Consider the following 26,903-nt stretch of genomic DNA (forward strand, 5'->3'; position numbering starts at 1 on the left):
GTGTCACGAAAAGCGGTTGTTGTTTTTTTAACATGACATCACCGTGTTTCCTGATGAGAATGTGCCACAAAAAGTGAGTGTTTTCAGCCCAACCCTAGCCAAAACTACTGAAACCTAAGCCTCAACCTAACCACAGGTTAACCAGAGCATTGTTGAAATGTAAAGAAATGTAAAGTTTCAACATATTGGCTACATAATAACATACAAATGTCATGTATTTGTGGTTTGTAGAAACATGTAACGGCAACATTTATCTACTGTCTACTTCACATCATAAGCCTGCGTGTTCTGTGAGCCAGTAAATGACCAAAGATTATGTGTCACTCTGCAGATCAAAGAGATCAGAGTGGAAATCAATGAGGCAGAAATGACATCGCCTTTTTGTGTGTCGTACAGAAAATCCTTTGAAGCAGACTGACAGAAGTTGTGTGGAAAATGAGGCTGTGCTGTTAACATCAGCAAAGCTCGCCATCCCTCTCTGGTTTTAACCTCTTAACCTGCAGTATTTTTAGCCTTCACAATACAGCCTCTCTTGATTTTGGTAAATCCCTTTGAATGTATCAGAATGTAAAACTTCAAGCTTCAGCACATTACCAATGATCTGAACATATTGTTTGTCAAGAGTAGAGAAAGCTATTGTAATTAAAAAAAATTAAGGAGCCTTTAACTTCTTAAAAGTCTTTATTTTTCCCTTAGATGTCCATCTTAAACTCAGTGGCAGAGACTTCTCATTCACACTTATAGAACTCGACACAGCTTTAAAGATTGCAAGTAGATAAAGCACATGAAGTAGAGACATTTGACATTTTTGGATGCAAAATCTAGATATATTAAAATCTGAAGCGTTGATATATTTCTCTGGACCACTTTAAGGAAGACTTTCACTCATTCTTCATTTTCGTTTTGACGGAGGTTGATTTCTTAAAATGGCTTGTAGGGCGATGGGGTTTTCATAGTTGGGAACGTCGGCAGAGGGCATCGTTTTAGGCTGTCGAGACTTGTTGGGATTAAAAAATAAAGAAGATAAAAAAAAATAAGTATAGCATTGGCACAGCAACACAGATAATTACATAAAACTATATACTGTTGAATGTATTTATAAGAGCCTAAATACCTCCAAAACAAGTAAATAAAATTTTAAAAACGAAACAGCTTTTTTTTCAAAGGATATTTAATGGCATTTAATATGTTTTTAATTTATTACATAGCTCATCATATTAGTTGTCAGCTAATTGCTTATTTCACGTGTTCCTATCTCTCTATGTATGAGGGAGGGCAATGTTTTAAGTTTTTAAATTCTTCTTAAATAAGGGATTCTATGGATATTTGTTCCAGTTGGTTTGACAGGTGATACAGCTGTGCAGCACATCATATGTAACTGACGTTAAGACTGACGGAACCAAGGATGTCTCATTTGGCAGCTTTCGCTCCTTCACTTGCTTCTCCCGTGGGCGGGAAGACACCCGTAACAGGAAGGAGTGAGGGAGGGAGGGTGAGGGAAGCCAGGAGACACATAAGAATGATGAAATACACACATTGACACTTGTTCTCACTTCCCCATTAGCCCAGTAACACACACACCAGCCCACTTAAATCCACTGTCTTCTCCTCCGCCTGCCTGCTTTTGACTTTTGCGTAATTTTGGCCTTGAGTAAACTTAAACTTTGTCTCTTTTACACAAGCTTACACAGAGGTTTGTGAATGGAGCATGTTCACACTTGTTAGAACATGCCCCAACATGTCTGAACATCAACACAGATAAATATCTGCTACATCACCCTTTAATACCTCTTCCCTACTTTTCACATGTAACCCATTATGGGTACACATGGACAACAGTTATTTCAATATCTTGTCATTCGTTTTATATTTATGCAGGTACCTGGAGTTGGTCATAGTCAGAGGCGACACTGCAGGTCCTCAGATCAACGTAGGTGTGTTCCCCCTTCAGCTCAATCTGCTGAGAAAATTAAAAGAGAAAAAAGTGGACTTTTTAATTGAGCATGTTCTCAGTAGTTTCAGGATGTGAGAGCAATATTAGATAACACGACTGAGTTTCACTACTCTATGTAATGTTGCAGAGAGGCTTTGAAAGGAGGAAGTAAAAGGACAGTTTAACAGTGATTATGTTGTTCTACGTAAATCATTTACAGTGGTGGTGCAATAAGTAAAACTGACCTCAGTGCTGGTACAGTCTGACCTTGGGGCTGACCAACACTAACTTTCAACATCTGATTTGAAACAAGTGAGAGACCCCACACATAAAGACATGGAAGGATACATTTAACAGTTTTCTTCCTATAGTGTGCGGAGTGCAACGATTTGGCCAAAACAACACACCTCACACTAACAGATCCTATTCACAATCAATCAAAGTCCTGACTCACAAAAATGTAAATCACTCACAATCAAATATGACTTGGGAGAAAGCAAACATGGTGGACGGTGGCCAGGGAGAAGTTTGTGAGTCTGTGAGTTTTTGTACTACTTTTTAGAGAAAATTCACCCAAAAAACAGGAAGAAATAGGGATACAGTCGTGGAGACACCGGGGCCACAGATGATCCTTGGTTGTCCATGAGCTTCCCTAGGGCTGGGCGATACGTAAGTAATATCACAATATTGTTAGGCTATATTGTGATACACAATACATATCGCGATATTTTGAAATCTCCTCTAAAGTACTGTAGACTGCTAAAATACAAAATTATAAATGAACTACAGTTACAATAAGGTTAAATGAAGTTGTTAGTCATGATTAAGTTCAACAAATACTGTTTAATAGTAATGAATAAAGTACTGTTATAATTAAATGAATCAAAGTGGAACCACTGGTGCTTTTATTTTGAAGTACTGGGCTCATGACAGGCCAGAAGTGTTGATGTTTTTGCCATGATACTTGAAGCTTCTGGTCAACAGTCAGATTTTAGCAATTACCACAAAGTTAAACTGTGGCTGCTGCACCGTTAAAATTTGAGGATTTTCATACTGTGAGCTCGAAACACATATTCATATTCATATATTAATAGTATTGCAAGTTGCACTGGTGCTCCATGGTCACAAAATGTGACTAAATAGTCACGGTGTTGAGCCCTGCAGGTACAAAGACACTTGCTTCCTCTGCTCACGCTATCTTTAACCAACCGCTCTCTAGTACATTTATTAATAATATCTGCTACTTGCAGTCATTTGCAAAATGAGACTAAATAGTAATGTTAGTGATCTGGAGCCCTGCAGATGAGAAACACGCTTCGCCCTGCCCACACAATATCACTTGGGAGAAAGTTGTTTGAATGGGCGGAAGAGTGTATGTGAGACGTGTCATGTTTGTGAGTCTTTCTTTATGTGTGTCTGTGGGAGGGAGACAGCCACAGGAGAGAGTGAAGGAACTGAAATGCTGAAGCAAGTCTCATGCAGGTGGCTGTAGTCTTTTTATATATGGTTTGTGGAACAAGCAATGATACATCATGTATATTCAATATATGGCCCACCGTTAGACGCCCCTAATTACAACATATTCTCACTTTGACCTTGTCACATATTTACGTTTTTGGTCATGGATTTTCCACGTCCACATATGACGTGCAAGGTACCCTGGGTGCGTTGGATGTTGACATTCTGGGACGCTGTATCAAGTTCTCTTCTTTCAAGATACACTTTGTTTTCACAGGAAATTTAATGTTTACATACAGTCTAAGAAACGCACTACGTTGGTACAAAACTGTGAATTGACTTTTTTTTTTTTTTTCCCTTCAACAACAAACACACATGGCTGGGTCTCCGGTACAAAAGCATGTGGTTAGGTTTAGGCAACAAAAACACGTGGTAAGGTTTAGGGGAAAAAAACACAGGGTTTGGCTTTAGAATCTTACAGAACGTGAACACCGCTCTCTCGGATGAAAGTAGGTGTTTGTTGGATCTCACACCACAGGACAATTTGGCAAGGCGATCTTTAGAACCATCAAAAAATCGGTTCTTTGCTGACGATTATCAGGAGGGGGGGAATCAGACCCAAAATCAGCTTAGGTGTTGTGTAGTGATTACCAGGTAAACTGTTCCGAGACGTCACAAATGAACGTCCATGTTAAAAATAGCATTTATTCTTTGCAAGTGTGTGAAGAAAAGATTAGACATCTTCAGAAAAAGTTGAGTTTTAGGCAGCAAGATTTAATCACCCTCTCTTATCAGGAAATCTGTTTATCCCAGCTGTCATTTTATTTGCCTTTTAAGACATTTTACTTTTACACTTGTATATTTTGAAAATCAATTAGACCCAGATTGTTTATTTTCAGAACGCTTCAGGGAAGACACTCACTTTTTAAAAGGAAAAATGATGTATCACATGTTTAGAGATTAGTCACCCCGACTTCCTGCCTCCAGTCAAACAGAGAGGACCAAGGATGTCAGCGAGACCAGACTGTGACTAGACCGTGACATGCAGAGGATGTCAAAACTCCTTATCAGATCTGCTGTATTAGTGCTGAACAGGGGAACGTTTCTCACGTCTCTTGTCTGGCTGTCTGTCAAACAAGAATTTCCACTTACCTTCAGCCTCCTGCAAATACTTGAAAGGAAAAAAGAAAACAAACAGAGAAGGAATGTTAAATTACTAGCAAAGATGTTTGTAGGCAAAGCACTGACACAAAGAAAACTCCAGGAATAAAAAGTTAAACCTCCAAAGCAATAACTTTAGGCATGAAGGGGAGATGTTGATGGTATCATTGCATTACACACAAACTATTCTTACCTCCGATACTTGTACACATCCACAACAACAGTCAGGATGTAGAGGGCTAACAACACTCCACACATAATGTAGGGAAGTAAAACAACACACTCGCTGCCACCTGAAAAACAGAAATAAAATACAACATAACAAGGGACAATTATTTAACAGATTTAAATAAAAAGGTTAACTTTTATAAGCTGAAATAACCAGTACGAGTTACTTATTGTTGTTTTTTCCACCTTGTGATGTCAGATGAAAAATACCTTCAATCTTACTGAATTATTTTGCAATCAGGGCCCCCTTTTTCTAACTTCTAACTGTATATAATATTCAGAGCATTATTATAGCATCAAACTATTAATGTAAAGACACGGTGGACTGATGGCCTCCTGAGTAGAGAATGTAGTTACTTAATCCAGCACGTTCTCATTCCAAACTCCTCAAATACCACCTCTATGTCAGTGATCTGGGTGTTAGATGGTTACGTACAAAGGTACCTTTCATGGTAGTATAATATGCACTAGGTGGCGGCAGTTGTTGCCCCAGCAGCCGCCGACTGAAGTTGTCAAATACCGGCGCTATGTCAGTGGATGTCCATATAAGATACTGAGGCACCTTTTGCAGCATCATGACACACACCCGCTGGCGGCGGTTTGTAACACCGCTGGTAACAACTTAGCATGAGGAGCTGGACGGTTCCTGTAGGACAGCAGGGAGTGGTGGTGGATGGATCCAACAAACCCCGCACTTTTATCCGGGAGCCTGCTGTTTCACTTCCTGTGTTAATGTTGAGCTGAGGTATGATGTTTTTTTCCAAAACCTGACCACATGATTTGTTGCTACAGGAATTAAACGCAAATATGAGATGTTTTACCAGCACTGAAAGTTTATTTTGAAAAGAACTGTATGCATCGAATGAGCAGAAACTGAAACTGAAACACAATGCATGTAACAAGCGTGAATTGAAACTGCGTCAAACATCAACAACAGATGCAGGAAGATACCGAGCACATCATATGTAGACATGAAAGTTAATTGACAAAGCGTTGGTATTTGACAAGTTGGATGGTTTGGACATGCAAGCGTGTGACTGCATGTTAGTTCTTGTGTGTGTGTATCTGGTGAGCGAATCACTGCTGCTCTACACTGTGCTCATATGGTGGTCCCTGCTGATAACTGCAACATCACAGAAGCGTAGCGTCCACCCTCCTGTTCCCCCCGGGTAACACTTAGCCCTGTTAGCACCGTTGCTGTTGTTAGCACTGCTTGTGCTGTTAGTGTTGTTAGCTGCTAGCCTCCATGATCAGAGCCTTGTGCAGCCAATGCAGGCTCAGACTCTGAATCATAGATCCAAAACTGCAATGGAGAAAAATAGCAGCACGCACAGCTCCAGTTCTTATATAATGTATCAGGTGAATGGTTGTGGCCAGGATAAAAAAACAAAACACTGGCACTCACAGATACATTTTCGTATTCATTTCTTATTCACAACCATTCACTTTGCTTTCCTTTACTTCACATTGCTTCACTTTACTTAGTAACTGTACTTTCTAGCTTTATGTAACATATTGTGAAGTTATGTCATCTGTTATTTACAAGAACTGCACATATACAAAACTAAAAAACCTTACATGACACAAAGAATGTAAACAAACGAAAACACAGTTTTGACGCACACAGTTAAACGCACAAGAACTGGCAGCAGAGGCTGTCTCAGAAACTGTCATTTATGAATCAGTGTTCATAAGATTCACTGACTGCTCCAACTCATAAGTCACGACCTGCAGCACAGTTACAAGGCAGCACATGTAAAGAGGAATGGAGTAAGATAGGAGTGGTGGAAAAAATTGATACGGTATAGTATCGCGATATTTTGAATTGCAATATTGTATCTATACACGGACGCCAAGTACTCATCTCTAATCATAGACATTATTCATATTTGCAAATACACATCTTAATACAACTTTTGGTACTAGAAGACTAAAATCAATTGAATTATCAGTCCACTAGATGTTGCTGAGGTTTTTTTTTTCTTGTTGAGGTCAGTAGTAGATAGAGGCACCAGAGAAAGAAATCACAAATGCGCCATTGGCATTATAAATCAAACGTCTGGACTTATTTTGGATTTTTTAACATGGAAGGAAAGGAGGACTCGGATACATGAGTGTCATATGTGAATAAAATCCTCTTGGAATACTACAAACATGAGGACTCACCCTCTACCATCCAGAGATAGAACACTAAACACGCTCTGCCAAAAAATCAAAAAACACTGGACACACTTAGCTTGACAAAACTACCATCCAACTCTGAGAGAACTAAGAAAATAACACAGACCATCACCTACTTCATAGGCAAAGATCTGCGTACATACAGCATTGTTAAAAGTGAAGGCTTTTATTACACGCTAAAAACACTGGAACCCAGGTATGTGACTCCGTCCCAACATTTTTTTTGACAAAGTTTTCCTTTGGGGAAATAATTTGCAGTTGGAAAAAACGGTACTAAATCGCAATGTATTTTATCGCAATACTCAGCATATCGCAGTAATATTGTACTGTGACCTAAGTCATGTTAAAGTATCGTATTGTGGGTCTTCTGGTGTCCCACCCCCAGAGTAAGAGCACTAGCACGATGAAGCATTTTGGCATTCGTATATATTGTGTCTTCCAGTTTACCTGTGTTAGCGCTGACCTCCAAAAACACAGGTCTGGACCTCTGAGAGCCCCTCTGACTCTGAGCTTCACACAGATACACCCCACTGTCCTCCTGGCTGACCTGCAGGACCAGCATTTCTCCCTCAGCCTTCTTAGTCAGCTGTAATGAGGAGATCAGTGTTCCAGTTAAAAGATAAAGTTAGGCCAATTTTTTAGAGAAAAAACACGAGATGACTCTGTGGTGTTACATGTGTTAATCCAGTAGGAGAAGTGTGTTGTGATAGCACATGAATGTTTAGAACTGAGGTGCAGTTATTATTTTTTTTCCTCCATATTGCACACTAATAAGGCGTGCTTACATTTCTTTAGTATAAGCATATCCTTACAGTACGTATAGCCAGCTTCCAGTGTTGCAAGAAATCAAAACTTGTGATCCAAAAGTGGCCAAAAGTATGTGGACACCTGAATATTGCCCCAATAAATTTTTTACCATTGCATTCCAAAACTGTGGATATTAGTCTTATGTTTTAACAACTTCCACTCTTCTGGGCTCCAGATAATTATCTACCAGATTACTTTTATTGGTCTGCAGGAACATTTTTTAATTCAGCCACAAGAACATTGGACGATGAAGTTTGGCTCGCAGTTGGCGTTCCATTTCATCCCAAAGTTGCTGGATGGAGTTGAGGTCAGGGCTCAGTCACGACTTCTTCCACATCAAACTGGGAAAAACATTTTTTTATGGAGTATGATGTTGCGTAAAATATCATTGAATGCTGAGACCCTCCTCATTGGTGCTAAGGGGCCAAGCTTAAACCGTGACAAATAGCTCCAGACTAAAAACACAGAAGATTAACCGTAAAGTATTGTCCACACACTTTTGACCAGTGTTTGAAAATGAAATAAAATGTTCCTGAAAGATCACACACACACACACACACACACACATTAAAAGTAAGTAGCTATACAAATACAATAAAAACGAAATAAAATAGTAGATTTTCTGTTACGTTTCCATTGTCGGATCTGTGCCAGGTGTAGAGGCTCACAGGGGGGTTGGCATCACTCTGACATCTAAACATCACAGTACGGCCCTCAGAAACAGGAACAGGTGTGTTGAGTGTTGCTACGGTGTCTCTAGGAGCATCTGTTGACAAAGTGATGCAAAAAAATATAAGGCAGGCTATGTGGATCCTCCAAATTACATTGAGAAAAGTACTTCTAGTACTGTCCTCACAGTTTTGACTGTGTACTGTAAAGGTCGAATGTGTAGCATTTAGGGGCAGGAATGGAATATAGGCCTAACATTCACAATATTTTTTCATTTCTACACACTAGACCTTTAAGTAAGGGAGAGGTGTCCATTATCAGAAATGAATGGGCAATGGGCAGGTGTCCAATGGGTGCCATGAATTCCATGATGTCCATGAATTCCTGATCATGTACACCTTGAAGGGCATCGTCCCACTTATACCATGGTCACTTGCCAGAATAGAAAAGTAAAGGCCGTTCATTTATATTTTCATGTTTCACAATCAAAATCTTTTTAAAATTTTTCACGAGCTACAAGTTTCCGTGGTAACACCTGAGGGTTTGACTAATACCTGTATCAATCATTACCATCCCATAAGGTTCAATGAAAATGTTGTTCACTACCACAGTAAATAGGACGAACTGTAGATATGACTTGCTAAGATAGCCAGATAGCTAATGTTTTGCTATTGCGACTAACAGTAAAAGTAAATGATATGAGGCGGCATGGTGGTGCAGGGGTTAGCATTGTCGCCTCACAGCAAGAGGGTCCCTGATTTTAACCCAAGGAGGGAGCCCTTCTGTGCAGAGTTTGCATGTTCTCCTCAAGTCAGTGTGGGTTTTCTCTAGGTACTTCAGCTTCCTCCCACAGTCCAAAGACATGCAGGTTAACTGGTGACTCTAAATTGCCCGTAGCTGTGAATGTGAGTGTGAATGGTTGTCTGTCTCTATAAGTTAGCCCTGCAATAGTCTGGTGACCTGTCCAGGGTGTACCCCACATCTTGCCCAGTGTCAGCTGAGATAGGCTCCACTTTCACTCACTCTCGGTCTCTGCTGCATTTAGCTATTTCCCTGCTTTCCTGTTAGCGTTAGCACTACTCGGCTACCACACTAACACTCCAACTCCAACTGAGCCGGGAGCCGGGCTCACGGTCTGACGGAGAAGAGTTGAAACGTCAGCATGGCAGCCCATTAGTGCTAACGTCCCCACGCTTCTCCGCCAGGCTCAGTGAGTTGGAGCCGAGAAGCATGGGGACGTTAGCGTTAGCACCAGTCGGCTGCCATGCTAACGTTCCGGGAGCCTGCTTCTTGGCTCTGGCAAGCTCTAGCATGGAGCCTGGCGGAGTCACAGAGAAGAGAGGAATGTTAGCGTTAGCTCCCAGAGTTAGCACTAGAGCTACTACGGCTACTGGAGTAGCTTGCAGCTATGGAGCGCTTCTACCAGCTCTTTTAGTCACTGAGCCTCGCCTCCATTTCAGCAAATATATTGCATTTATTACAGGGACCATCACCATTGAAGTAGGCAGGGGAATGGCTAACATAAACGTACATGAATGCACAGCCGGACCGGCTTGTAAACAATGGGCTGGAGATCAACACAGAGAGAGGGTGTGTGAGGTCATGCTATACTCCAAATGAAATTACACCTCTAGTTCTTCACATAGCAATTTTTTAATTCCTTCAATCTAAAAATGATGAATTTCACTTATTGCTCCTTTAATTAAATAAAAAAAAACATCTCTAGTATATCTTGTTGGGAAAATGTTTTTTTTTTTCCTTCTTCTTTAGTCTTTTTTTTTTAAAATCTCAAGTATTAGTTGTTTGGATTTTTTCATGTAGATATTTTAAAAATATTCATGTCTGTTTGTAGATGGTGGTTAGCATATACAGCTGTCTTTAATTACAATATTGAGTTCCTTTTACAAGCTTTCAATGGTTTTTCGTCCCACCTGTCGTTTTCTGATGTAATTGTATATTTTTCTTCCTTTGTCTTATTAAATACGCAAATAAGGAGCTAAAGAACTAGATGTTGAACTCACTCATTGTTATTAGATGTTAGCTTGTTAAGATGCTGCAATAAAATGTAAACAGAGGCTTTGACTGCATCCCTGTTGCTATGGTTACTCAGATACATGCTGATAACACATAGCCAACGCATAAATATAGACAGAGAGCACATATTTTCACTGGAACTACTTAATAGGTGTCCATGAATGAGTAAAAAAAAAAGTACTTCTTCCACCACAACACAAACACATTACCACTGTACACTAACAAAGGCACCTTGTGTCATGCCTTCACATACACTTAAGTGGTTCATTATTTCCGTTAACACCAAGTTAAGACAAGTTCAGCTCTTCAGGCACTGACTGGTTAAAGAAAAACTTCTGTCTGCGCAAAAGAAACAAAAATCCCCTTCAGGTCAAGTAGCAGTCATGTTGGAACAAGTTGACTGTATTCCCAAACTACTTTGTACTGTGTCTGACACGTTTAGCAACTTAATGGGCAATAAATCAGTGTCAGTAGGAAGGAAGAAGGAGGAAGAGAAGAAGAACTTGTCAAAGGAGTCAGTGGGTTAATGAATCAATCAATCATCAGTATCTGGGTGGTATTCGGAAGTTTTAGGACAAAACAACCAAATTCTGTTAACTTCTGTTGATACACGAGTAACAGTGTTTCCTCTTTAAAAAGCTTTCTGTCATTGTCTCCCCCACTTACATTTTAGTACAAACATTTGCATAATTCATGTGGTCTAAAGAAGTGGGTCCCAAACTTCTGTTATTGACCCCATCATATATTTGAAGAAGGTTTTTTCTTTTTTTGCCTGAGACTGACTTTCCCTAGTCAAATGGTTTGATTTGCATAATTTCAAAAAGCTGAAGGGATAAATGTGTCCATCATTTCATGAAAAATAACAGTTATTATAGAATAGTTTGATAAATGAACAGAATTGAAGGAAGAAGTATTCAGATCAAATGTTTTTGTTACCTTAGAATGAGCTGTTTATATCTACATAGGGAGCAGATCCTCGTCTACGGAGATCCCCATGTTGCACTGCCATGTTTCTACAGTAACCTAAAACAGACATACCAAACACTGACGCTAGATACGGCCATTTGAGTTTCCATGTCAGCCACCGTAGTTAGCAGCCTCTCTGTGACGAGAGTCAGAAACACAGTATTTTTAACTTGCAACTGCTCTACTCAGTGTTCCCACCAATTTGAATCACCTAGGCTGGACTAGAGGCCCATCATCGACATGCTGAACAGCCTTGGAGAAACACTGCTTTGTAATGTCACACTGCAAAGTTGTTAAATACTGGCGTTTGGGCAGTGACTTCTGGCGTCAGATACTGACAAAAAAAGCCATCCTTTCACGTCAGTATGATATGCAGCCGGTTGCCCTTATTGGGCAACAGTGCCTGGTGGCGTCAGGGGAAAATGTGGCCAGACAACAACGTAAGTTAATCAAGTGGTTGGTGAAGGAAGGAAATGTAAATTTGCGGTGTTGTACCGATGCAGTACGTATATTTTGAAAGAGACTGTATGCAAACTGTACATTTCCTGTCAAAACGTGTGTATTTTGAAGAGAGACAATGCATGTAACAGGCAGTTGGCACAGCGTCCCAGAACTTGAACAACAAATGCACCCAGGGTACTTTGCATGTCATATGTTGACATGGAAAGTCCATGACCATGCGTCGATATGTGACAAGGTTGGAGTGAGAATGTGTTAGGTACAGTACAGTTAGGTAGCTTAGTCCAGTGGTCTCCAGCCTAAGGCTAGGGAGAGGAAAAAGGGAAAACAAGGTTCTGCTGCATAAATGGGGACGTCTTAGCTTATTTTTGTGTGTGTGTGTGTGTGTGCGTGTGTGTGTGTGTGTGTGCGTGTAAAATATTGGATGATTTGGCCTCTTTAAGCCTCAAACAGTTATTAAAACGAAACCATCTGAGAAGTTTAGAGGGGAAGTCACACTGGTGGAACTGCTGACAGCAATAAACATCTGAAATGTGTCGACACGGCTTTAGTGCTCTACAAAACAAGCCAATGTGTTGTATTTCTTAAGCTCTTCCTATAGTATATTGTATGTAAAATCTTAACCTGGAAAGTAACAGTTTACTTTTTTGTGTCCAATAAATGTATAAAGTATACAATATTCCCTTTAGGTTGAAGTGTAGCAGATGCACAAAGTAACATAATAATAATTTACCCAGTAAGAAAGTTAAGTACCTCAAAAGTACACCTATGTACAATAGGGGAGAATGGGGTTGGTTGTCTCACATTTGATCTCGCTCCCTAGAGGGCGCTGTTAAAAAATGTTGTTTTTCAGGATTGGGTTCAGAGCTCACATAAAGGGTCATCTCAGGAGTAATGGTGCGTTCGTTTTGTACTCGGAGGTCAGAATTTCCCAGTTCCCAGTCGGAAGTTTAAACTTGAATGCACCCTGAGATCGGATTTCCAACTCGGAAACACGTAGCAACCGCATCAACCCCGACTTAAGAATTCAAGATGGCTGCCGGTCACATACATAGTGAGTAAACACTCTGCTAAAGTACTGTTAATAGCAATTTGATCTTATTTGTTTTACATTGGGTCAGCCATACCCATAGTACTGTTCAATTTTTATCCGTAGGCATGTTGCTACGCTGTCTGTTATGTGCAAAATACCACATAGAGCGTTGGTATCAACTGATATTGCTAACAGTGGCTACGGCTAGCCCAAGGGTAGAACGGTAACGTCCATGTTTTTTCCAACGTATCAACCGTTGTCAACTAGAATGCAAAAACTGTTGTCAACTCGGGGGTGACGTCATTCCCACTTCCAACTTCCGACCTCTGACTACAAAACGAATGCACCGTAAGACACTTTACAGTATGGTAACAAGACTTGTAGAGTTTTCCATGCCAAAATCTAAATATCCAGCTCTTTTCTATTTCTCCTCTATGCTATTACACAATGGGTAGAATAAAACAATTATTACCATTAAAAATTATGAATATGTGGTTGTTAGCTTGGTAAAAAATCCAAGTTGGGGACGCTTCACATTCTCTTCCAGATTGTTTATATCCATCCAGTGGCTATAACTTAATTTGGATGTCTAGATCTATCATTTCTGTCATCTGACTCCACACAAGTGCACAGATGAAATGTCTATAAAACAATCAGTGTTTCACATCATCAACAGTGAACTGCAGTAGTCACACCTCTTTTTAACAAGCATGGTTGACCATGAGGCAAGAAAGAAGTGCAAGGCATGTTTCAGCCTATAAATCAAATTTTTAAAGTGCATAACTTGTGTTTAAATTGTCTTTTAAATAACCACGAGATGTGATATTACTTATAAAAAAAAAAAAACATATGAGAGATTTACAGCCTTTACTTGGGATTTTTTTTTTTTTTTTTTTTTTTTAAATATGTCCATTGGAATAAACAGGAGATGTGAATGTCATTCCAAAATGAATAGGGAAATACTGTTTAAATAGAGAAATACCATTCTTTATAAATTTTCTAATGATATAATCAGTGTATAAAGCACAGTATTCATTTCAAGAGGGTTTCAGCACACTGTTTTCTGGAGATACTTGAGAAATTAAGGATATTTTGAGTCGTGATGATGAATCCAATGCACCATATATATGTAATGTGTTTTAAAGCATCACTTAATGGATGGAAAAAAATGTTTTAGTAATTTATGAGTGCATTTACAGGAGAAACCTACTATCACAATGCTTTTTATGTGTGTGTGGAACATATTTGGGGTCTGAACGGGTTATAATGTTGTATAACGATGAAAAAGGTATTTATAAGGATTATTTTTTTCCTGCTTATTCCTGCTCTCCCAGTGCATGAGCTGGTTCAGTTGTTGCATTTCAATGAAAAACTTCAATGAAGTTTATCTTTTTAAATTTATTTTTAAGATTGCTTCCATTTTAATCTTTCCCCATTAAAAAACACAGGGACAACCAATTGCAAAGACTGTGACAACCAGCCCTACGATGGGGATGATTGTCACAAGTGCTCAAAACATGTTGGAGAGTCCATATCTTTTAAACAGAATAAGCTTAGGGAGTGTAAAGTCACTCCATCCCTATCTGACTCTTGAGACTTTCATTACACATTTAAAGGGAATCTATTAAGCATACAGGTTTTGAAGAGTTCAAATGAAAGCATGTGACAACCAACCCCATTCTCCCCTACTGGTCTGTTTCTTCTGCTTTTAACATTTACATTTCCTCCAATGGATCAGTAAAATCTTTAAGTCTGCAATTCTACAAAGTGAGTTATCATGATACTACTCTTCATCATCTACATGGAAACACTGTCAACTTTCCATAAGTATCAAATGGCTTTTTTTATAAAATGACCACGCAGAGTGAATTATCAGCAAAGAATGAAGACGTGTGTTGAACTCTCTTTGCCTTTTACTGTTACTGCTGATGACATTTTCAAGGAGTTACTGTCGTCACTGAAACACATGCAGACAAACACTGAGTGTCTCACACAGGATGTTGAGCCTTTGAGTGGATGCAGACGGCGGGCTGCTGCCCCCTTTTGTCAGTGGGTACGTGACAGAACAGGAGATGCTCTGGTTGTGATTGTCGGCTGTGGCAATGAAGGTCAGTGTGGACGTCATGGTCGTCTGTCAGCCCACACAAAGAGAGAGGAAAACATCTAGATTACTGAATGTACTTGAAATAAAACTCTGGAAAGTTTATATCCTTTTGAATACTAATACAAACATAAATAATACAAAATAAATAAGTAATATAAATGAAGAATAATCTGTTATATAACACAGTGAAGAAATTCATCTAAGTACACTTGAATCTATTAAAAAACTGATGAAAACTGAGATACAAATGAATTAGTGAACAGTGGAGGAAGATGTATTCAGATTATTTGTCTGCATTAGAAGTAGATGTCTGACATGCCAAACTTAAAGATACACTACGCAGGTTTTTCCTTAAAACAGTGTATAGAGTTATACAAAAGAAATTTCTCCTCATGACTTTTGACTCACTCACAGAGTGTGGTTGTGTATTGTTTTTGCAGAGAGTCTGCCCTCTGCCTGTAATTTCTCTTTTTTTCCCTCTTTTTCTGTGGTCAAGACATTTACGTGCATGTAACCCCACACCAATCAGGTGAGATCGGGGCTTTTTAAAAAGGTAGTGACCCGGTGCCAGACAATAAGCAGCAGACATCCTAGAGACACAGCGCTTGGAAAAAAAATGCAAATATGTTAATTTAGGGTTTGCTTTTACTTTCACTTTTGCTGGTCAGCATATCTACAAACATTTACAATCCTGTATAGTTTACCTTTAAATAAATGTATCATCAATAAAATGTATTTCAGATGTGAAAACAAAATGATGTTAAGCTCTATTAATAATATAAAATTAAAAGTCATGTAAGACATCAGTGGAGCTGCTTTTAACTACTATGTATAAAGTTGGGTAGCCTAATCTATAACAATGCATTATATTTCATAATGTAGTCATATGTTTTGTATGTATACTCTTGTTCTTTAAAGTAACTTGTGACTATAGCTGTAAAATCAATGTTCTAAACTTAAAAGAAATGCGCTGTTTCCTCCCTAAATGCAGTCGAGCAGAAGTAAAGAGTAGCATAAAATGACAATACTTAAAGTAAAGAGTGGAGTGTTTTCAACCCGGACCCTATTGTCATGTTTTTTGTGTCTAAGTGACTCGTGGGAATTTTTCAAACCGTCCCAATACTGAGAAAGACTGCTGCAGCTGCGGCAGAGAAACAGACTGGAGGGGTCCAACAAACACCGACTTTCATCCAGGAGGCCCATGTTAGTGTCCCCGTAACATTATAAAGCCAAATCCTGTCCTTTTTTTCCTAAACCTAACCCTGTGCTTTTGTTGTTAAAGGAAAAAAAAAGTCAGTTTGTGGTGTTGTACTGACGTAGTGCGTTTATTTTGACAGAGACTGTATGTAGACGGTAAATTTCCTGTGAAAATGGAAGTGTATCTTAAAGGAAGACAATGCATGTAACAGCCAGAACTTGACACGGCGTCCCAGAACGTCAACAACCAATGCACCCAGGGTACCTTGCACGACGTGTTGACATGGAAAGTCAATGAGCAAACGTTGATATGTGACAAGGTTGGAGTGAGAATGCGCTTCAAAAACAAGGGAAAATGTCAAAGTTTCGCTTTAAGTAAATTACAGATATCTTAGATTTATATTCAAGAAATAAGGTTAGCATGACAATTTTTCTTATTGTGAACAAATCCAACTTTTGATTAACTGCTTGAACAAGTATGGTGTGTGTATCCAAAACCTGATATATGTTACATATTTTTTTATTTCTGTGCCATTTTTCTCATGCAGACAAACATATTTTTATAGGAGAGACAAATAAAGGATTTAAAAATCAGTTTATTACTGAACCTTTCCCCAGCTGAGCTGTCAGGATGGTCTGAGTTTCATTGTTTTCCAAAAAACTATTTAAAACACCAATGAACCACACTGCTGTACTGAGTGACATGTTCCGTCATTACCACGAACACGCACTGTAGTTTGTTTTATTGTTAATCTGTATCTGGATTCAAATGCACCAACAAATGTGTCATATCCTGAAACAAACTGCAACTCCCACATTGTTGGTTTTGATCCTTACAAATGTGTGTCCCTGTATGAATGTATGAATGAATGAGTAAGTGATCCATTACCTGTTGCATTTGTGTCTGCTCTTGCCTGGAGTTGTCTCGGGGAAGCCAGGTGATGGAGGGGGGCAGGACAGAGCAAGGCACTGGGACTGAACACTGGAGCCTCACCTGGGCTCCCTCTGACACCTGACTGACAGAGGTCAGCTCAGGAGGAGGCAGCTCTGTCGAGGAAAAGATACAGGCTTTAACATATCAAGCAGACACACGTTTCTGGTGGGCTGATGAAGCTAAGCCTAATATTTCTACTCTCTTTAGCTCTGATTTTGATCATTAGCTCCTGAATGTAATATTTGTCTCTTCAGCTGCTAAATGCTCCACAAAAAAAGAGGCAGTGCACCACAAACCAGTGGATGTTGTCATGGTCGCTACTTGCTACACAGTCTATTCTTCAAATGCATAACGTCACTCTCCTCATCCAAAGCAAGCATTATCTGAGCAGCCAAACAAGCTATTAAACTTTTCTGTCACCAAACACTCAAAAGTCTCACAGTAGAAGTCTAAGACTCAGTGATTAATAACTTCCAGTTAAATATTTGCACCTTTGAATTTGAGACAGAACGACCATTTTCCAGTGCCTTTGATAACTTCATCCATTCATACCTGGATGGACGTTAATGTTGACTCCCTCGCCGAAAGTGTACTTGACGTGGTTTTTACATTCCAGCCTGAAGAAGTACATGTCGCTGAAGTTCTTTGGGAAATTGTGGAACACTGTAGTGCAGTTCTTCTTCGGCAAGTCTCCGACCATATGCCCCTTATAAGTACAAATGTTTTTAAAACTTCTTTTTAAAAACAATTTAGAATAATGGACAGTCACACAGAACTAAACTACCAAAAGATAAGTGTAACTGCTCGTCACACTCATCTTCTGATATCTTACAAAATCTTGTTCTTTTTATACACATCAATACTGCTTAACAGTCCTGTGTAGGATTTAGAGGATATACTGGCAGAAATGAAATATAAAAAGTATGTTTTCTTTAGTGTATAATCACCTATAAAGAGTCGTCATGTTTTAATTCCCTTAGAATGAGCCGTCTAAAGAAAAATAGCCCAGAATGGACAAACCAAACAGTGGCTATGAGGTCATTCACATTTTCATGCTGGCCACCATAGTTAGAAGCCCCACCAACACATTCTCACTCCGACTTTGTCACATATTTATGTTTTCTTGCTTTGCTTTCCCCGTCCACATACCACGTGCGAGGTACCCTGGGTGCGTTGGTTGTTGATGTTGACGAGACCCTGTTCTGTCTGTTACATGCATTATAACAAAATTGTTTCAAAATACACTTCAGTTTTCACAGGAAATTTAATGTTAGCATACAGTGTCTTTCAAAGAAAACGCACTACGCTGGTACAACACCGGGAACTGACGTTGTTTTTCTTCAACAACAAACACAAATGGTTGGGTTCAGGCAACAAAAGCACGTGGTTAGGTTTAGGAAAAAAGAACAGGGTTTGGGTTTGCGGGACGCAAACACTATCTCTCAGGTGAAAGTCAGTGTTTGTTGGACCCATGAACCACCCCTCCCACCCGACCCAGTCGGACTTTTGCCACTTTAACTTTCGTCCTTGTCCTGTCGCGTTCCCCTCCGACACCGCCAGGCACCATTAAACTATAACGGCAATCGGCCGCGAATCATGCCGACATTAAAGAACGCCTTTGTTCATTGGTTTCTGACACTGCAAGTCACTGCCCAAGCGCTGGATTTCGACAACTTTGGAAAGAGACCAGGCTCCTCCGTGACAAGACTGTTGGATAAATGCTTATTTTTTTACCATGAAACTCAAATCGCCAGGTCCATTGATATGGAGAGAAAGAGACCACTGTGGAGAATTCAGCTCTGTGTTAAAACCTTTGGAATGTCTGGATCTTAAGTTAGTAGAGAAAATAGGCGAGCGAGCAGCATCAGAGAAATGCTGCTCTGTAACATGAAACTGCTTTATTCGGTGTTTTTTTTTACCAGTTTTAATCACCTGGTCCATTTATTTTGGAGAGGAGGAGACCTTTGCAGATGCAGAATGCAGAAACATTGAAGGAGCCTGGAGAAAATCTCCCTAAATCTTACACATAGTTCAACAATTTGGGGAATACACTTATTCTTACAGCAGCAGATCAAGGCGGGGGCCTTGGCGGTCCGATCCTCAGCTACAGAAGTCGGCTCTTGGGACATGGAATGTCACCTCTCTGGCAGGGAAGGAGCCAGAGCTTGTGGAAGAGGTTGAGCACTACCGGCTAGATATAGTCGGCCTCACCTTGACACATAGTTCCGGCTCTGGAACCCAAGTCCTTGAGAGGAGTTGGACTCTCTCCTTCGCTGGAGTTGCTTTCTGATAGCCCCCAGACTCTCTGCCTGTACGTTGGGGTTTACCCCGGGAGACGAAAGTTTTGCTTCCCTGCGCCTTCGGGTTGGGGAATGGGTCCTGACTGTTGTCTGTGCTTATGCGCCGAACAACAGTTCAGAGTACCCACCCTTTTTGGAGTCCCTGGGATGGGTGCTGGACAGTGCCCCGACCGGGGACTCCATTGTTCTGCTGGGGGACTTCAATGCTCATGTGGGCAATGACAGCGGGACCTGGAGGGGTGTGATTGGGAGGAACAGCCTGCCCGATCTGAACCCGAGTGGTGTTCAGTTACTGGACTTCTGTGCGGGTCGCAGTTTGGCCATAACTAACACCATGTTCAAACATGAGGATGTCCATCGGTGCACGTGGCACCAGGACAGCCTAGGTCACAGGTCAATGATTGACTTTGTAGTCATATCATTTGACCTGCGGCCATATGTTCTGGACACTCGGGTGAAGAGAGGAGCAGAGCTGTCAACTAATCACCACCTGGTGGTGAGTTGGATCAGATGGCGGGGGAAGACGCCGCGCAGACCTGGCAGGCCCAAACGAACAGTGAGGGTCTGCTGGGAATGCCTGGCTGAAGAACCTGTCCAGATGATCTTCAACTCCCACCTCCGGGAGAGCTTCGACCACGTCCCGAGGGCGGAGGGGGACATTGAGTCGATGGGCCTTGTTCCGCTCTGCCATTGTCGAGGCGGCCGCGGTGGCCGTCAGGCTGAAGAAGGAGGCCTACAGGGCATGGTTGGTCTGTGGGTCTCCGGAAGCAGCTGACGGGTACTGGCGGGCCAAGCGGAGCGCAGCAGCAGCAGTCTACTCCAGGGTGCTGGAGAAGAGGGTCTGGTCGATAGTTGAACCTCAGATTGAGGAGGAGCAATGTGGTTTTCGTCTCCGACGCGGATCCGTGGACCAGCTCTTTACCCTCGCCAGGGTGCTGGAGGGGGCATGGGAGTTTGCCCAACCAGTCCACGTGTGTTTTGTGGATTTGGAGAAGGCTTATGACCGTGTCCCCAGGGGCATCCTGTGGGGGTGCTCCGGGAGTATGGGGTTGGTGGCCCCTTGCTAAGGGCCATCCAGTCCCTGTACCGAAGGAGCATGAATCTGGTTTGCGTGGCCGGCAGTACGTCGGACCTGTTCCCAGTGAGGGTTGGACTCCGCCAGGGCTGCCCTTTGTCACTGGTTCTGTTCATAACTTTTATGGACAGAATTTCTAGGTATGGCATTATATTTGTGCCATAAGCAGATCTCTCTCTCGTGTAAATTATTTCGTGTCACGCACGCAGATTTCAACTGCCGCGCGCACTTGTTTGATCTTCACGCACATATTCAGCAACAGAGTGAAGCAGAGGCAGGTGCGAGCGAGTAAAAAACAGCAGCGACACACACAACAACACTGTGCAGCTGCTTTGCGCGCGCTGGCTCGCTCCTGCTCTCGTTCTCTCTCTCCCATGTGCTTGCTCGCGGTGGAGTTCTGCTCGCTCGAAGCAAGGACTTTTGACACTTTGGGGGCGGAGACCAAGGCTGACCCTGGCCCTCTTATGATTGGTCATTTTCCAGCCCCCCACGTTGGTGCCTTTTCGGTTTTCTGCTGATGACAGCTTCCGTCACAGACAGGAAGCTCAGTGGGTTTTTTTTGGTTTGTTTAGTTAACTAGCCTGGTAAGAAGCTACACGCTGACTATGAGGGAGAAAAACACACATGGTGCTAGCACGTCTCTCTCACAGCAGCAGAACCACAAAGTAAAAGAAATACAGTTCGAGTGAAGCGCTTGAGCCACGGGCGGATACCTGGCCGTCACCGACAACTAAAGCCTCGACTGGTAACAAGTATGAGGGCCGTTGTGGTGAGCTAGCTCGATGCTAACTTTGGCTAGCGGTAGCGGTTAGCATCCGCCGCTAACACACGCGGGAGGCTCCCGTTGCCGGTGACGGCCGGGTATCGGCCCATGGCTCCAGCGCTTCACTCGGACTGTAATTCCTTTCCTTTACGGTCCTAACAACTGCTGTTGCTGCTGTCTGGGGCAGGATGCTACACAGTTGAGCCAGAGAAGAGGGGCCCAGTTTGAATGTTTGGTTTACAAACTGCAACGAACAAAACTCCAGACTCTACCTTTAATAGATGAGAACTAATAAATCACTTTGGTGGTGCATCACTCTAGCCCGTATTTCCCATGGAAGTACGTAGCCTATTGCAGTTCCCCAACCCATAGTAAGTTCCATGTGTGTTTTTCTCCCTCATAGTCAACGTCTAGCTTCTTACCAGGCTAGTTAGCTAAACAAACCAAAAAAAACCCACTGAGCTTCCTGTCTGTGACGGAAGCTGTCATCAGCAGAAAACCAAAAAGGCACCAACGTGGGGGGCTGGAAAATGACCAATCATAAGAGGGCCAGGGTCAGCCTTGGTCTCCGCCCCCAAAGTGTCAAAAGTCCTTGCTTCGAGCGAGCAGAACTCCACTGCGAGCGAGCACAGGGGAGAGAGAGAACAAGAGCAGGAGCGAGCCAGCGTGCGCAAAGCACCTGCACAGTGTTGTTGTGTGTGTCGCTGCTGTTTTTTACTCGCTCGCACCTGCCTCTGCTTCACTCTGTTGCTGAATATGTGCGCGAAGATCAAACAAGTGCACGCAGCAGTTGAAATCTGCGTGCGTGACACAAAATAATTTACACGAGAGAGAGATCTGCGCGCGTGCAGATGTGTTATCCGCTCACGCGACTTATGACACAAATATAATGCCATACTAGGCGCAGCTGAGTGGTGGAGGGTGTCAGGTTCGGTGACGGGAGGATGTCGTCCCTGCTTTTTGCAGATGACGTGGTCCTCCTAGCTCCATCGAACAGTGACCTCCAGCTCTTGCTGGGACGGTTCGCAGCCGAGTGTGAAGCGGCTGGGATGAGAATCAGCACCTCCAAGTCTGAGGCCATGGTCCTCAGCTGGAAAACGGTGGATTGCCCACTCCAGGTCGGGTGGCAGATCCTTCCTCAGGTGGAGGAGTTTAAGTATCTCGGGATCTTGTTCACGAGTGAGGGTAGGATGGAGCAGGAGATTGACAGGCGAATTGGGGCGGCGTCAGCAGTGATGCAGGCGCTTAACCGGTCTGTTGTGGTGAAGAGGGAGCTTAGCCAAAAAACGAAGGTCTTGATTTACCAGTTGATCTACGTTCCAACCCTCACCTATGGTCACGAGCTCTGGGTAGTGACCGAAAGAACGAGATTGCGAGTACAAGCGGCCGAAATGAGTTTCCTCCGCAGGGTGGCTGGGCACAGCCTTAGGGATAGGGTGAGGAGCTCGGACATCTGGGAGGGACTCGGAGTAGAGTCGCTGCTCCTCCACATCGAGAGGAGCCAGTTGAGGTGGTTCGGGCATCTGGTAAGGTACCTTCTGGACGCCTCACTTGGGAGGTGTTTCGGGGCTTGCCCAACCGGGAGGAGACCTCGGGGCTGCCCCAAGACACGCTGGAGGGACTACATCACTTGGCTGGTCTGGGAACGCCTTGGGGTTCCCACGGAAGAGCTCACGGAAGTGGCTGGGGAGAGGACTGTCTGGGCTTCTTTGCTGAGGCTGCTGCCCCCACGACCCGGACCCGGATAAGCGGAGGATGACGAGACGAGATGAGACTTATTCTTACACATAGTTAGATGAGAGGATATACACCACTTTTATGTCTGTGTGTAAAGTATCCAGTCAGGAACTCCAGCTTAGCATGGAACTGGAAGCAGAAGTTAACAGCTCGCCTGGTTCTGTCCAAAGTAAATAAATACACCTACCAGCCCCTCTAAAGCTCACTAATTTACATGTGATGGCTTGTTGCACAATTCGTACAAATAAAGTAATTAAAGTTAATGATTTTGCTAGAAATATGTCTGTTTTCATGCTGCGTCCAGGGCTCCTCAAAGTAAGATATTTTCCAGCTTTATTTTGTATGAATGTGCTGCTGTGCAGGTAAAAGTCATGATGTCAATCAGTTTTGTCACTAGTTGAATTAAAGAGCAACTTACTTGTAAAATATTATTGTAAGGATTGTCTGCAGAGAAGACAATAGGACCAGAAATGCTTCCTCTCCTCCAAACACCACCAGAGCAGTTTACAATGTTTGGTTCCTCATTGATGGGGAGCGTGAAAAGACAAGGGACTATGACACAGGAGTCACTGATGCCTGAGATACTTTGGGGCAGCGTCACATCCCAGGTTTTACAAGATACACCTGTAGGAGAAAAATGCAAGACTTTGAAGGGGGCCTATTATGTTTTTTTCAAGGCTCATTCCTGTATTATGGGTTAGTAGAACATGTTAACATGCTTTAATGTTAAAAAAAAATCTCTTCATTTTCCTCATACTGTCTGTGCTGGAGCACCTGTATTCACCCTCTGTCTGAAATGCTCTCTTTAGTGCCTGTCTCTTTAAAGCTGGGATAGACAGTTTAATTTTGGTGTCATTGGAAAACAATTCCATAGTAACCTTTGGACGTACTGTAAGAGAAAAGTTGCTCTATCAGCATTGACAACAACTACCTACATGGCAAAGAAATAATAAAAAAAGAAGAAACATTTATCTGAAAGAAAGTCTAAAGAAAGTCTAACAATAAACAAACCAAACGTGTGTCAGTATGTCCATCATGTTTTAGAGATGGAGAGAAAATGTTGCTGATAGGTAAGTCTGCTAACTCCAGCTCTGGGGGACCTAACTCCCCATTGGAACTGCAAACTTGCTGTTGCTGCTGTTACACAATTTAGACCCAACACATGGGGCTTAGGACAGAGAGGGACAGCTGCAGGAAAGAGTTCTGTTCCTCGCCCCTTTTACCTTATGTATTTTGTCTCTGCAACAACATCACACCCCAGAAATCAACTTTACCAACATAGAGTGGAACTTTTTACCATTAAAAATCACCAATTAAGGCTTCTAATCTAATATCTTCACAACTGGACATGTAGGACATGTAGGAATGTGATTCGACACATTGGCAACCAAGATTTTATGTTCCCCTGATGTTAGCATGTAGCTTCATGTAGCAGTGTATGTAATGTAGACACTAACATGCAATAGCATGCCTGGACCAGATGACCATATCAAGAAATCCATCACAAGCTGACGTAAGCTTGTTACAAAAGCAATTTTCACCACATTTAATATGAACATTATATGAAAATCAGGAAAAGGATAACAGGTCCCCTTTAAAACACAGATTTATTGTGATATATAATTCACTGCAGTATTCCTTACCACCATCTTTGTCCTTCACATTCATTCAGCTTCATTCTCATACTGAACTTTCCCAGATAAAGACGGAACTTTCATTTGGGTGGGCAAAAAAAAAAAAAAAAACGTATAACATAGACTTCCACTTCTTGAAATACCAATTACCTGCGCAATCAGGGAACTACTGACCTTGCATCAGAGCGATGAGCAGAGTGACAGCTGCCAGACCAACACCCATCTTAACTGGATGAGGTGAAAAGTTTAAATCCAACATGAATGATTGAAAATTAAAAAAACAAAAACAAAAAACAAAAGAAGAAAAAAAACAAGTGAGGGAGAACAAGAAAAAGACAAAAATATTTCTGCTTTAATGTAAAAACAAAAACAAAAACAAACAAATTATTAATTTACCCAGACAATGGTTTAAAATGTTAAATTCTGAATGGCAAATAAAATCTTTTTATGACATTTTGTGGATGTTGTCTTTAATTATAGTACTTAAAACAAAGCCAAAGCAAGCATGAAGCAGTGAAGTAAAGTGATTTAAAACTGCCACTAAACAAAACATTCCGATATATACAACTCACCAGACATTAAAGTTTATTAATAAGAAATTACTGAAGTTAAACAAGTTATTTAGGAAAACCTAATTTACACTTTTTCCTCTCACAAAAACATTTCTCTGATTTTAGATAACACATATACTGTATCTTTACCTGTCAAATGATGCGGAGCAGTAAGTGCAAAGTCCAAACACAGAATGTGTTCATACAGTGAAAGAGGAATAAATATTTGAAAAAAAAGGAAGTTAGGAAGTTTTACTGAGCCTTTGCTTTTTTTTGTGTGTGTGTGGCGAAATCCCAACGGTGTGTAAAGTGTTACAGAAATTGTGTTTCTTTCATTAGTGTATCAGACAGCAAGTGTGCATGGAAATATTTTTTTATTCATTCAAATAAACACAAGAAGTTTGTGCTCTAAAAATAAATAAATAAATAAATAAATTAAAAAAAAAAAAAGGGATCAGCACTCAGTGAATAACCTCCTAAGCCCTACGACAAGCTATTATGGCAAGGCTTAACTATACAGACCAGTGAGCAGTGATAACTAACATGTCTTTGGGGTCATCAGGTGGGAACCTCCTTTCACCGGTGTTTCGTCTAGTTGGTCCCACGACACCTCCAGGAGGCTAGACAGTGATCTCTGGCGTCCCAGAGACACTCCCCTAATGCCAGGTCTCACTGCTCCCCACACTAACCGAACAACCTCCTTTACCTTACCTATACTACCACAGAGGAGGTAGACCCAGGGAAGAAAGCCTTGTTGGGCTATCACACTCCCCCGCCGGGTTAGGCTGTACAGTCTACCTCCCCAAGACGAGCCCTCACAACAATGACACCTCCAGGAGGCTAGACAGTGATCTCAGCCCAAACAGCACTGCCACCTTCAATCAAACCCAGGCTCCGTTTATGCGAGCTCCAGGCAGAAGCAATGCTGATACTACCTTTACTAGCACATTCACCATACTCTATTTCACACGCTACATACCATAACTACAATGTAAGCTAAAGTTAAAGGAGATAAATGAACTCACAGGATCAGCAAACACACTCACTTTGCAGCATGGTCTCAAACAAAATGGATTCAGATAGGCCACTCCCACACTTAAATAACCTTCCTCTTCCTGGATTTCCTCCTTACTTACGCATGGCTTTCTCAGCCCAAACAGCACTGCCATCTTCAACCAAACCCAGGCTCCATACATGCGAGCTCCAGGCAGAAGCAATGCTGATACTAGCGTTCCTGTCACACCACACTCTATTTCACACACTACATAGCATAACTACAATATAAGCTAAAGTTAAAGGAGCTAACTGGACTTACAGGATCAGCAAGCACACTCACCTTGCCGCATGGCCTCAAACAAAATGGATTCCAATAGGCCACTCCCACACTTAAATACTTCCTCTTCCTGGATTTCTCCTGACAGGAAGTGGATCTCTCCACCTGATCTCAAGGAGTTATGTGCCCTGCTTAGTAGTTCCCCCTGCTGGCCCCCAGCTGACATTATTTCTTCTGTAATAGATAAACTGGCTGCATTTAATTGCTTCATCTGACATTTCCCTCACTGTCTTCCTCAAACTCTGTCCCTGCACTCCGAGTTCCCCCAGGAGTGAGACAGCTGATCTTGCTATGAATCCCCTACACCCCACTTCCACTGGACAAATCCTAGTCTTCCATCCTCGCT

At 41.8% G+C, this 26,903-nt stretch overlaps 1 protein-coding gene across 1 annotated transcript; it reads right to left on the minus strand.

Moving 5' to 3' along the window:
• Positions 1-662: 662 nt before the first annotated feature.
• On the minus strand, positions 663-25,421 carry si:ch211-171h4.5 (myelin-associated glycoprotein). The gene is made up of 12 exons (XM_049601844.1): positions 25,375-25,421; positions 24,848-24,901; positions 23,458-23,663; positions 17,717-17,870; positions 17,120-17,277; positions 14,922-15,060; positions 8,398-8,534; positions 7,409-7,547; positions 4,746-4,845; positions 4,544-4,562; positions 1,883-1,960; positions 663-997 (listed from the first exon to the last, which is right to left on the minus strand). Exons 2-12 carry the CDS (start codon positions 24,894-24,896, stop codon positions 893-895), a joined length of 1,284 nt encoding a protein of 427 aa, XP_049457801.1. The 5' UTR covers positions 24,897-24,901; positions 25,375-25,421; the 3' UTR covers positions 663-892.
• Positions 25,422-26,903: the final 1,482 nt, after the last annotated feature.

Source organism: Epinephelus fuscoguttatus, linkage group LG17 (assembly GCF_011397635.1).
Source record: "Epinephelus fuscoguttatus linkage group LG17, E.fuscoguttatus.final_Chr_v1".
In the NCBI taxonomy this organism is placed as follows: Eukaryota; Metazoa; Chordata; class Actinopteri; order Perciformes; family Serranidae; genus Epinephelus; species Epinephelus fuscoguttatus.

Bases quoted from the DNA above. Each gene is read 5' to 3' on its own strand.
- si:ch211-171h4.5 (XM_049601844.1), bottom strand. From the start codon at position 24,896: ATGGGTGTTGGTCTGGCAGCTGTCACTCTGCTCATCGCTCTGATGCAA. The intron at 23,664-24,847 runs GTCAGTAGTTCC...TTTCTCCTACAG, and splicing joins GCTCATCGCTCTGATGCAAG to GTGTATCTTGTAAAACCTGG. The intron at 17,871-23,457 runs GTAAGTTGCTCT...TGTACTTATAAG, and splicing joins CTTACAATAATATTTTACAA to GGGCATATGGTCGGAGACTT.